Source organism: Podarcis raffonei, chromosome 9, assembly GCF_027172205.1.
Source record: "Podarcis raffonei isolate rPodRaf1 chromosome 9, rPodRaf1.pri, whole genome shotgun sequence".
NCBI lineage: Eukaryota > Metazoa > Chordata > Lepidosauria > Squamata > Lacertidae > Podarcis > Podarcis raffonei.
The window spans coordinates 64,061,909-64,075,320 of NC_070610.1; the positions used below are offsets into that span (position 1 = coordinate 64,061,909).

The 13,412-nt window shown below is 41.6% G+C and overlaps 1 protein-coding gene across 5 annotated transcripts in view; it reads right to left on the reverse strand.

Annotated features, from left to right (window-relative positions):
- Nucleotides 1–13,412, reverse strand: part of CCSER1 (coiled-coil serine rich protein 1) — a 701,519-nt gene that overhangs the window by 356,993 nt on the left and 331,114 nt on the right. For all 5 annotated transcript variants that reach the window (XM_053404078.1, XM_053404076.1, XM_053404077.1 and 2 more), the window contains one exon: nt 5,720–5,797. In XM_053404078.1, the coding sequence (XP_053260053.1) occupies nt 5,720–5,797 (78 nt within the window). The remainder of the gene's footprint in view (nt 1–5,719; nt 5,798–13,412) is intronic.

A 13,412-nucleotide genomic window follows, 5' to 3' on the forward strand; every position in this document is an offset into this window, starting at 1 on the left:
CTGAGTCAGGAAATGGAGAATCAAATGCAGACAAACTACCAAATACAAAGCCCGGCTGAGCTCACACTGGCAGGCAGGTGGGTCAACGCGCCTTCGGCCCCCTCCATCTTTGTTGGAAATGGGCCGGGTGGGGGCCTGGTGTGCATCACACATCGCAGCTTCAACGGCCGCCTCCCCCAGAGTGCTCAGCCTTCTTCACATGATGCTATGTATATTTTTAGGAGCCATTTTGTTTTTATGTTTGTAAGTTGTGCCAAAGTTCCTGGGCCAGGGAAGCACCGACAGTGGACCTTGTCATAGCTTCAGGTATGAGACTTGTGAGGTCAGACTCCACCCCACACCTTCAGAGGGAGAGTTCCCTCCTCAATTTTTATTTTTATTTTTAATCCTATGGCTTCTATGACATACTCCTGGGGACCATAGGAATGCATTCTGGAAAGGTGTGTAGGGTGTGGGTGTGGGTGTGTCTCCTCCCTCCCTCCCTCCCTCCCTATCTCTCTCCCTCTCTCTCCCCGTGTGTGTGTGTGTGTGTGTGTGTGTGTGTGTGTGTGAGAGAGAGAGAGAGAGAGAGAGAGAGAGAGAGAGAGAGAGAGAGAGAAGAGTTATGGTGGATCTTTGGCACTACTAAGACACCACCACCACCAGGAAAAAAAACCAATGCATATACCAGGGAGGGGGGAATAATGAATGAGAAAGTGAGTTCAGTTCCTAATTTTTTTCTCTTGGTGGATACTAAGAACACTGTATACTATATCAGGAGATGATATCATACATGGCTGTTGCAGCCACAGTCTGTTATGCTAGATGCTGGAAATAATTTTCTGTCGGCTTCTGAATGGGAAAATAAACTGCTTGACAGTGATGTCAAAACTTACTAATTATATTCAAGGCAAAGAGAACAAAAAGTATTTTATTTTTAAAAAAAGAAAATTGGTCGACTTTTATTGATTACTGGAGAAATTATGCATAATCTTCTGACTTTATGTATGCATTTCATTTATTGTAATACCTTGTTCAAGAAAAATCATGTGTGTGTGCATGTGTGTGTGTGGTGTTGTAACACTGTAATCACCTAATACAGAAAAACAAGTTTAATATTATGCTTTCTGCCTGCAATTAATGTACCAAGAATGCACTGCATTGTTTTGTACATTCGCAGAATGCACTGATAAAAAAATTATCCACAACCAAATTCTACTGAAATTACTTCATTTTCTTAAGCTCGCCATCCACAACCTGGTACCCCCCTGCTGTCTGGGACTACAACTCCAAGGTGTTAACTGGGACTGATGGGATTTGTCACCCAAAATAGCAGGAAGGCACGACGTTGGTAAGGCTGAATTTAGCATTCAACTATACACTTTAAATCTACTGATTTCAATGGCACATAAAGCTCATTAATGTTAAGTATTCTTTCTTTCTGAAACCTAATGGGTAACATAATATTTACCCCAGTTTACAGTTTCCTTATCTAGACAGTTTTTATTTGATCAGAAATCCTCATTGAGGCTATTTTAGTGGAAACATGGGTAAACATTTCTCAAACTTATTATGGATTCTTTCCCTTTTGATGGGAAAGATTCTTTCCAAATGGATAATGTGGCCCACTACTACAAGTGATCCTGGCTGCTAGATTATTCTTTTCATAAGTTGCCATTTGAAGCTGGTAACCTGGCTACAACCGCCACAAGACAGAATCTAGTGGGGATCTCTTTGATGAAAGAGAGCTTTATCAGCAGACTTCCATACTTTTTCTTAGGATTATCTCCTTTTATTAATTGTGTTGTTTCTCATTTGGGGGATTAGCATCAGCACAGTCAAATACGGAGGCGAGAACAGAGTAACTAAACTTAGCAAAAACTGGAAAGAATTACCAATTCCCCCAAATCAGAACAAGCTTTATCAATTTCAATATCAATTTGGTAAATAAAGCTAATATTCATTGAAGTACCAAACCAGCCTTGGCCACTGTAATCTCTGAAAAACCAACATCAGAATCTGGCTTGTGTTTTGTTTGTAGTCAAATAACTTACTGTGTATGCGCATATATAATATTGATAGACCAGGAGTGAGACCTTGCTAGCTTGATGAAGAAGTTAACCTAGTGTGTGGTGGCTGTGAAAAAGGCAAATTCCATGCTAAGGTCATTAAGAAAGGAATTGGAAATATAACTGCCAATATCACGTTGATGTTACACAAATCTATGGTGCAACTGCATTTGAAGTACTGTGTACAGTTCTGATTGACTCGCCTCAATAAGGGTAAGTGTGAGGCCGAGTCTTCAGTCTCTATTTGCTGCTGCTGCTAATTATGTACACCGTGACATGCCCCATCACCATCCTGTTTTCTATTTTTTACTACCACCTGAAGTCACAGAAAAATGCTCTGTTAATTCATTCAATAAAATTTTAGCCCAGCTGGCACCACTTGCACTGAGCTAGGGATGGAACCGCCTCTGAGTGCTCCCCAAACTGCTCTCATATCATTTTTTTTTATTTCTCAGACTGAGTGTCAAAAACAATGCCACATAAAAAAGCCTGAAGGACCCCCTATAGATGGCAGCTGGGTGTGCAGCAACACTGAGGATGTTATGAGCTGCTGAGGAAATGGCACAGTAGGAGGCACAGTGGTGATTTTAATTCCAAATTTCCTGTGATTGAGTCCTCAGGCCTAATGTGCAAGAGCAACAGCTTTAGTGCTATTCATAGATATGAAAGCTGACCTTTGTCCCTCTATGCCTCAGCCGCACATTTGCTCTGTACGTTTTATATCAGGAGCAAGCTATTTAACCCACCTCCTAATGCCATCTGTACCTTTCTTCTTTTAGAGAGGGAAAGGCCATTTATCTGCTGATAGACTCGCCCCAAAATGTATGCCAGGAACTGCTGAGGTGGGACAGACCCAGCCCATAAAGCAATGTATCAGGTTCCTACCAAATCTTAATCAATATGCTGTAAAAAGTTTGAACAGGTTCTCTTGTAAGAAAAAAAACCAAATACAATGTATGAAAGGAAGAGTAAATCTCACACACACACACACACACACACACACACACACACACACACTTCTCTCTGCTTGGATTTCCTTACTTCTCTCTGCTTGGATTTCAGATATGATGTCCCAGAATTCACATGCTCTATGAATCCCATACTGCCTGTCCATATAAGCTTTATTAGAAAGCCAGGTCATCTGTGATGAGGTTAGTTTGTACAGGTAAAGGTAAAGGTAAGTCTAGTTAAGTCTAGCTGAATTCGACTATGGCACTCATCTCCGCTTTCAGACCAAGGAAGCCAGTGTTTGTCTGCAGTTAGCTTTTCTGGGTCATGTGGCCAGCATGACTAACTGCTTCTGATGCAACAGTACACTGTGATGGAAGCCAGGGCACACAGAAACACTACCTTCCCACCACAGCAGTACCTATTTATCTACTCATGCTGGTGTGCTTTCGAACTGCTAGCTTGGCAGGAGCTGGGACAGAGGAACAGGAGCTCATCCCATCATGTGGTTTCAAACTGCTGACCTTACCATGGTCAAGCCCAAGAGGCTCAGTGGTTTAGACCACAGTGCCACCCACGTTTGTACAGCAAACACATTGAAAGGGCACCCCCTTCTTCTTAGGTCAGAACTGATATTCCAAAGACACAGCTAAAACTTATTTCAAATTCAAAAGTAAACCATAGTTTACTATCCCACAGAGGCCCAATTCTTCTACCCTGTTGTTAAGTGACAATTGCTTTTCTCAGAACTGCCCAAAACAAATCAAATTAAACAGCTAAACATTACTGCTCACTTCACAGGAAGTTGGGAAGTACGACTATCAAATTGGCCACAGTAATACATTCCCTGTCATCACAAACCACTATTATAGACTGACAGTATTTGGAAAGGGTTTTTGCATATGAAATCATTCACTCACGTTACTGCTGAAACAACGTTGCTCTCTCCTGGAGCAAGTCAGCAAGCAATAACAGAAACGGTTGCATTTTATATTACTTTTATTTCCCCTCAACGGTGCTGGCTGGGAGTTGCACATGAATCTCCCCTGAGCCTGACCTCAATGTTTACATGAGTTCCACAGGAAAGCTGGAAGTCTTCCCTTCAAAAGCCAAAACAAATGTACCCCTGGTTTTATTTTTAATATCCTGCTATTTTTTAAATCGAGCATACAACAATGTGTCTCTGTATGCCTACACACAGTTGTCACCTGTCTTCTCAGTCTTCTTCAAACGAACAGGTGCCAACAAATCACCACCTTCTCATAAGTTATTCTTTATATCAAGTCACTCTTTATATAAATTGACTGGAGGACCGTAGTCGAGATGAAGCTAAACAAACATACAGAAGGAATGCCACCTTGAGTTCCATGATGGAAGAATGGAGGGATAAGGGAAACCTAGGTTGTACATACATGCATACTATGTGCCTGTCACTTAGGTTCACACTTAGGTTCAGGTGGTAAGGTCCATGCCCCAATGGCTGGAAAGGTAACAAGTACCCTAAAATTGAAGGTATAAAAAAAGCAGTCATCCAGAAGAATCAGTGTCAAATTCCCAAAGGGACAGCTTAATGCAGGGATGGGCTCCCTGGATGTTGTTGTACTTCAATTCCTATTAGTGCTAGTCAACATGAGCAATTGTCAAGGAAGATAAAAGCTGTAGTCCAACGCCATCTGGAGAACCACAGATTTTCTAGTCTTGTCAGTCACCACCAAGTTATCCAGAACCTGGAGTGATAGAGCAGGCAATGGCACAGGAGTGACTCTTCAGAGCAATGTGTTTCAAAGAGAACCAGTGTGGCATAATGGTTAGAGTGTTGAGCTAGGACCTGAGAGAGGAGGGTTTGAATCCCCACTCAGTCATGAAGTGCGGCCAGTCATTATCTCTTAGCCTGACCTATCTCCCAAGGTTGTTGTGAGAATGAAATGGGGAGGAGGAGAACCGTGTACACCACCTTGAAATCCTTGGAAGATAACGGTGGTAAATAAATGTAAGGAATAAATAAATAATAATAAATAAAGAGGACTGTGGTCTATAAGGTTTGTACTTGACTTGAACCACTTGCAAACCCCATCTGCAGGCAGCAACCCTGGTGCCAGAGGGAATAGAGAGAAATGTTGTCAGGGTGACAGAAGTACTTTTGGATAGTACGATGGCTTCAGCAGATGTCATAAAATAATAATTGTGGGCCATGCATTATGCCATGTTCCCCTAACATGCCCTATTGACAAAGTGGAGACATAACCCAGGGCTGTTTGGCTGATCAGGAAGAATAAAGGTTTTTGATTAGGATGTCTGTGCTCACACAGTAGTTTTACAAGGCACAGCTATTCCTGTAGATAAGAGAAGCAGCTTCTTCTCTGGGTGTAGAGGAGGATAGATGCCACACCACAACAGCCATACACACCCACCCATCTGCTTGCTGAGAAGGCAAACAGGAGTTTTAAAAGATGCTGATACATACTGATTAAAAGCAAACATAAGGAAATTGAGATCCAGGGTTTAAGATCCTGGAGTCTTAAACAGGGCTTAAAGTTTTGCCTAACATTAATGTCTCACAAAGAGTGCAAGTCTGCTTCCAGCATATCCTTTGCCGTTCTGTATATCAGTCAACTCCTCAGGATTTTTGTAAACATGCAGTTATAGCCAGGGTACTTGGAAGCATGCACCTGTTTAAGTCAAATACCGCAAGTATCATTGACTCTGTGATGAAAGCTATTTACCTTGAATGGCAACAGTTCTTCAGTAAGTGGGCTGACAGGAAGTGAGTTGGTACTGCTTGCAGGACTCATATCTGCACTCTACAAGAAAAGCAAAATAAAATCTAGATTAGCCTGTGACAAATCCACTGTTTAAGTGCTTGGTGTAGCTGAGCACCCATCTGTTACAATGAAGAGAAAACAAATAATGATACAAAAAACTGTAACTGAAGCAAGCATTCTACTTGGAGCATTTTTCCTGATGCATTTTAACACCATATGGAGTAGCAAATAATGAGAAACACAATCATAACCATATCTACTCAGAAGTAAGTCCTATTGAATTCAATGGGTCTCGCTCCTATTTAAGTAGGGTTAGGATTGTAGTCTAAGATCTTCAAAGTTAAGTACTGAAAAACACCAGCTAATAAGCACCTTTAGCAAATACAATAGAAACAGTTTGTTCCCCTTAATGGCCCATCACCCAGGCAATCACCTCATCTGGAAGCTAGCCTGGCTTATATTTGAACACTTGCTGGATCCAAGGGTTGGAAGGGTCATGGCAAACAGCCTACTCCCCCCCCCACCTCTCAACAATATAATATAAAAATATAAATTTAATATATGGAAGGAGGGCAAACTTCAGGATCCTGCTTCTTACTTGTGGGGGTATAAGGGGGATGACTGACAAGCATCAGGCCTGATGTTTTAATTTGTGGCCTAGCTGGCAGTGTCAAGCACAAGATGTGGATGGTAGATCACACACTGTACAGTATATCTGAGTATATGAGCAGTTCCGCACTCTTTCAGAAAATATGAACCAAGGATGGGAAGGCTGTGCCCCTTCAGAGGTTGTTGGACCCCAATTCCCACTATGGCCAGCCAGCATAGTCAAAGGTCAGGAATTATGGGAGTTGTAGTCCAGTAACAACTGGAGGGTCAGAGGTTCTGCATCCCTGATGTAAACTGTATGTGAAAACTTATTGCCTCTCGCTCCAACTCATAAAACTGGATTGTTCAAGCTGTGACCCTATTTTTCTAAACAGAGAGGGCACAACAGCCACCCTAGATAATTGTACTATAAAATATGTGCAGTCTTGTGAACATCACTCCCAAAGATAGAGCCAATTTTGTTTGTGGTAACTGCTTTTCAACAAGAGACTACAGTGCTATGATAGCTGCCAGACACCAACTTCCCTCAAGATTGCCATCAAAAATTATTGATCCAAGAAGTTAATACTGGCAGAAAATATCTTCAGTGGATATTAGAAGCAAGAGAACAAATAAATCCTGATAACTAAAGAAAGGAGAAGACAATCTGTGTATTTTATAGCTATTTAAAGAGAGGAAGTGCATTTCCAACTTATTTTCAGGGTGATTGCTTCAACTGTATTGTTGGTCATTTAGTTCAATATAAGTTCACAGCCTGGAAGTTGAGTACAGCAAGCAGATGGGATATGACTGAATAAATATTTCAGAATTTTAGACTTTTTAAGGAACAGTAAAAGAGCCAGTCACGATTCTCTTGCGTTCTTGTGCCATATATTTATTTCAGTGCAGGGAGAAATCCTCTCATTTGTATACCATGCAAGTTTTGTATGGGCTTTTTGGGATAGTTAGGAAGTGGGGTTGTTTCATTTTCACTGATACATTTAAACACATCTGTTGAGTACTAGGACCTGATCAATGGTAACTTATAACCATACTGATTTTGATAAGAATTTATTCATGAAAGCTTATGGGACAACTCCACAGTAAACACCTTAAGGTTTGCAAAGTGATGCACTTGTCAATAAAACACTACACAGCAAATGATTTGTGATATCTATTCATTTTTCTATGCATAATATGCTACAGAAGGATCTGGGCAACGGCCAATAAAATTGTAAGTTGCCCAATATTCACAGAGAAGGGTGTCATCCATAGCCTGGTGCAAGAACCTTTCATTCTGTGCAGGAGCTAAATATCACGTGCAAATGTCTAACATGCTGACATTCATTGAGAACATATTTAAGTAATACAAAATTCAGACTTGAAGCCTCCATAGCTAAATAAGTTAAAATGACCTGTCAAAAGTGGTTCCATACTGAAATTACAAAAGTCCTTTGGAGAGTAGATGAAGCAGTGAGAATAATTGCAGTCACAACATTTAAAACGTGCAAAATGGCTCATTAAAGCTTTAGTGAAATACATGGCAACCTAAGCAAGTTAATTCTGTTCTGAATAACCTCTACTCTACATTTCTTTCTTGTCTTAAAATGCAGGGACATTACTCCTGGCAAACAGAAATATATAAGAAGTTCATTCCCAAACTTGAAAAATGAAAACAGAAGAAAATGTATATATTATATGCATGAGTGCATGCCTACACATAAATTTGCAGTACAGCAGTGTGGTATAAAGGTAAACACAGAGTAATATATAGAGAGATATAATTATAGATATACAGAGAGACAGAGTACAAGAGCACACACACACCAGGTATTCTGGAATGTGCTATAAGAATTATATTCAGATGCAAGATTTTCAGCACTGATTCTTACTCAAAAGTATATTACACTTATTTCAACCTTTTCACTATGCAGCATGAAACTTGCAACACGTTTTTGCAGTCCCAGGTGGCCAGACACCTCAAAGTGTAGAGCAGCTGCTCCTTGCCAATAAAATGAAGACCACCAGGCACACAGATTGCAGTCACTTTTCCACTTCCCACACAGAAGACCTGCTTACCATGGAGGAAGGAGTTAACCCACCACTTCCTTTATCTTCCCTCAGTATGCCACTGGTACCACCTCCTCCTCCTCCTCCTCCTCCTCCTAATCCTCCTCCTCCTCCTCCTCCTCCTCCTCCTCCTCCTCCTCCTCCTCCTTCTTCTTCTTCTTCTTCTTCTTCTTCCCTTGACTTGCTTTGAGACTTAAGAGCCATCAGGTAGAGTCTGGCATCTTGCACCATTTTCCCACCCACCAGCAGCCCACCCAGGCTGAATACTGGTCTCAGGAGGTTGTTCCCCACACATATGTATAAAGAAACAATTTCCAGTGCAGAGACAATTAAAAATGTGGGAGGAAATAGTAATAGCTATCTGTTGAGAGATATGCATTAACATACATCTTCACAGCTGCAAGCCTGAATAGCTTTAGGAAGGCCCTAAAATAATGCAAATCTTTATTTAAAGTTAGTCCCAAGGTGGCTTACGAAAGGTAATTGACTAAGTAATTTAAAATTATTGCAAGCCACTCTAAGTCAGTATATAGACACTAGAAGAGCAGGATACATGTATATATAAATCAATGAATATGGCCCAGCGGATAGGGCTTGGTCTTTTGGGGGGTAGCTGAGTGCTCAGGTATGCTGGCACTGCAGCCCAGCCTCAGTTTGCCATGGTTTCAATGGGAAAAGATTGTTGTTGATACAAGAGGGAAGCTGTCAAAGCCCAGCTGCTGGGGATCCCTCCTAAGACATATAACAGGGATGGAAAATATGCACCCTTTCGCTTAATTCCATGCAGATGGAGAGAGGAGCTTGGAGGGAGGCCAAGGTGGGAAGAATGGGACGGGCATCTAAAATGGGTAGAGAAAGGAAGGCAAAGTCTGCAAGTGGTCAGTTCAGACCTCTGGCAAGAGATAGCTGTCTTTCTCATTGCAGATTTCGAGATGGCATGGGATGTGTGTGGGGAGAAGTGAGAGAGGAAATCCCCTTGCATTTGTGATGATTCATGCACTGGGGTGGGGATATGGATACGGCAACAGGGGAGAGGAGGGAAGCCTCCCCACCCCTCCTTTAGAGGGTGGTATAATCTTATGCTTTGCATTTGACTTGCAGCACACTGCCCAAACTCCTGGCAACAACTTGGGACTCATGTCACAATTCTGACATACATTTAAAGCACATGGCTTCCCCCAAAGGATCCTGACAACCATAGTTAGTGAAGGGTGCTGGGAATTGTAGCTCTCTGCGGGGCACAACACAGTCCCCAGTATTATTTGGGGAAAGTCATGAGCTTTAAATGCATGGTGTCTGGCTAGAGACTGCCTCTGCCAATAACCTATCCACAGCTAGAGGCCAGTAGAGGAGGCTCTGTTTGTTATCATTTGGGGAAGCGCTACTCATTTTGTGTGCATTTTTCAAGGATATCTTATTCATGTCTATGTTGTTGTTTTTTTAAAAAATGTTTCTTGTATTGTTCCTTTTGTTACTACATAGTTCACTTTTGTGGCCATTTCTCGGAAAAAAGCAGCACAACAAAATGAATAATAAACTTAAAGCAACTAATCAACATTATTTCCTTCACTATGTAGTTTTTGCTGGTATGGAGGTGGCAGATTCAGACACTCCCCCCCCCCCCAGCTCCAAGATCATAGCAGAAGTAGGAGATCTCATTGGTCTCCAAGACCCAGGAGCTGTGCAGGTGCAAAACATCTTCGTTCATTTAAATTGCCAGGCTTATAGTTTTGATTTATGTGATGGTGGTTTGCGGTGAAGGCCGGTGGCTAATGCAACACACACAGACACACACAATGACTAATGTGTACTTCTTGTGCCTTACAAAGGAGAGGTAGGCTCCATTACAAACCTTCCACTGATGGGATAAATGTGAACTGCCCAGAGGCAACTCTAATTATTATAGGGAATTGGGGATGGCTCCGAGCACCATAGACTAGTGCTTTGGATCTCTTTTAAAGCAGACACCAATCAAACTTCTTTGGGGAAAACTGAATCAAGACCTATCTTGGCATCATAGCTGATTTAAGTAAGCCAACTAGAGTGGGACAATCCTTTTAAATGATCGTTATATTTAAAATTTCTGGCATGAGCTAATGACCTAATGTAGAGCACAGGAGAAATTAACACTAAACAACAGGTGCATGTTGAGCTAATGTGTATCAAACATTTCTTCTGGAAGCAAATGTGCTTTCAGCTATGTTGAACTGAAAATAATAAAATAAAGATCAGTAGGAAGCTAACCAGGCTCTAATTTACATTGCTTATAAACTATTATTGATAACTCGGTGTAGGAGTTACCATTTGGAGAAAAAGTGACTGATGTGTTTTTAATAAACATAATCAGTTAGTCAGAGACACTATTGGATTGCTGTAAAACACTGTTACATTTAGAAGCCGACAGTGATAGACAGGATTAATACGAAAAGGCATAGATGTCACTTTTTGCCACATGCTCGGGAAACCCATGTATTTCCACTCAAAAATACCATAATGCCTGGATAAGCAATTGAGCTATTTATAGAAGCTCTCATGCTAGAATCAATTAGCTTTTTACTAGCCACAACTGTTATATGTTTATAGGAAACACACAGCCAGACTTACTGAGGATGTAAGAAAGTGACTACGAAGCAAAATAGTGGTGATGTTTGGTAATTTTATGACTCTGGACTTTTGGAGGCACATCTTCTTAGCTGGAAATGCATATTATTTCACTTCATTTACTCCTAAACGTGGTAAGGTAGCCCTGATGCATCCAGGGTTCCTGCTGTTTATCATGTTGAACGGGGCCAGGATGTCTGCCCCCAAAGTCCTGTCCTAGCTGAAACAAGCTGCTTCCCAAGACAAACTCCATCTTCTTATGATTTCTTCTCACACCGTTCTGGCAATGTCTGAAGGCAGGAAATGCCATGGGAGAAATCAGTGATGCAGTATCGTCAGATAGTTCTTTCTTCTTCTTTGGTGATCACTCGTAGCCGAGTATGATTGTCTTCCATGGAAACGCTCTTAACAGTGATTCCGTAAGTGACGGTGGAGGCCAATTCTGGATCCACACGTCCTTCCACAGTGGGGACATAGGTGAGGGGACACAGTGAGGGTTTGCAAAACGTGCATTCCTCTTAGCTCTTTTCTCCTTTTTGCCCTGAATTCGTGCTTATTCAAAGTCCACAACATCTTCGGTAAAGGCTGTTCTCTAATTGGAGTGCTCATAGGCCAATCTTTCCCAGTCATCAGTGCTTATACTACTTTTCTTTTCTTTTTTAGATTTGCCTTGAGAGGATCTTTAAACCTCTTTTGTTGTCCACTGGTATTTCGCTTTCCATTCTTAAGTTGGGAATAGAGTAGTTGCTTTGGAAGATGATAACCAGGCATTCGAACAACATGACCAGTCCAACAAGGTTGATGTTGAAGAATCATTGCTTCAACACTGGTGATCTTTACTTCTTCCACTACACTGACATTACAGTGGTACCTCAGGTTACATACGCTTTAGGTTACAGACTCTGCTAACCCAGAAATAGTGCTTCAGGTTAAGAACTTTGCTTCAGGCTGAGTACAGAAACCATGCTCCAGCGGCGCGGCAGCAGCAGAAGGCCCCATTAGCCGAAGTGGTGCTTCAGGTTAAGAACAGTTTCAGGTTAAGTACGGACCTCCAGAACGAATTAAGTACTTAACCCGAGGTACCACTGTAGTTTGCCTTTCTTCCCAAGTGATGTGCACTGGACAGTGAGGTGGGGTGATAGCGCTCACCTGATCTCTTGTCAATTGCATCACTGCTGCTTCAAGGAGGAAGAGAGGTGAGGCGGCAGCGAGGTTGCTAAGACAGGAGCACTGGAAGGAGCACCCTATTGCCTCCACTGGGGCATTTGCACAGCGCCAACCTTGCTGCTGCCTTGCCACCAGCAGCTAAACATCAGCAAAGCAACTGACTGGAGGTGAAAATAGCACAGTTGCACCACAGCATCCTCTTCTACTGGCCCCTAAATTGGTGGGGCAAGTTAGTGTGAGAAGTAACCAGATTATAAGCCTCCCCAACCCCCGTTGTGCAGTTAGCAGAGCTGTGTGAAATGGAGCTGCAGTAAGTAGCAACCACTTCACTCACATAAAAATTACCCTGAGGCAGAAGAGGCCTAGAAATGGAGTCTGTGAGCTGGAGGTTTCTTGCCTGTGATATATCAACTTGATTAACACCATTCCATGCATCTTTTTTTCATTCATGCATTGTATAAATTCTTCAAGAGACTCAAAGGTAATCACCATGTCAGCAGCTAAGTTTTCAAGATATTGTACGGATATGAGAACTCATGCAAGTAAATGAAGGATTCCTGCGGTTGCATTTGACGTTCACAGCTTGAGTCTCCAATTTCCGACACTGTCCCTAATATCTCACCTTCTCAAAGCTGTCTACATAGAAAGGAAACTGAATTACCACTGTTTCAGAAACTCTCACATTATTCCTCTGAACATGTAATTGCCACAGAACCCATTACTGCTAGTTAAAGTCTTATTCAAAATTTGACAGAACCACTCATACCACTTATGAAGTTGAAGGAAAGATCTCTCTCTCTCTCTCAATTAATAACTTGAATTCTACACAATCAGAATTTTTAAAAATAAAATAAACAAAAGTGGTTCTAGGCCTCCAGAACTGTGTAGAAACATTTCAGGTTTTATCATCGTCTATAGCCAATGGTCATCACAATATAAACATAAATCACTTATGTGTAGACTATAGAAGGGGGGGGGGGGAGAGAGAAGAAGAAAAAAAGAAAACCATCAGTCCAATAAGACAGTGGTAAACCCTAAGGATACAAATGAACAGGATTGAAAACATTTATTTAGCTTAAATTTCCCCTCAACATTTAGTACTAGTATGATTCAGAAAGGCCTTATTTTCAGGGTTGAGTGAATCATTGAATTGGTGTCTGGGCATTTCACAAGTACAAGCAATAGCAGGAGGGTTCACACAACCCCTCTGAGACACTAAAAGGATATG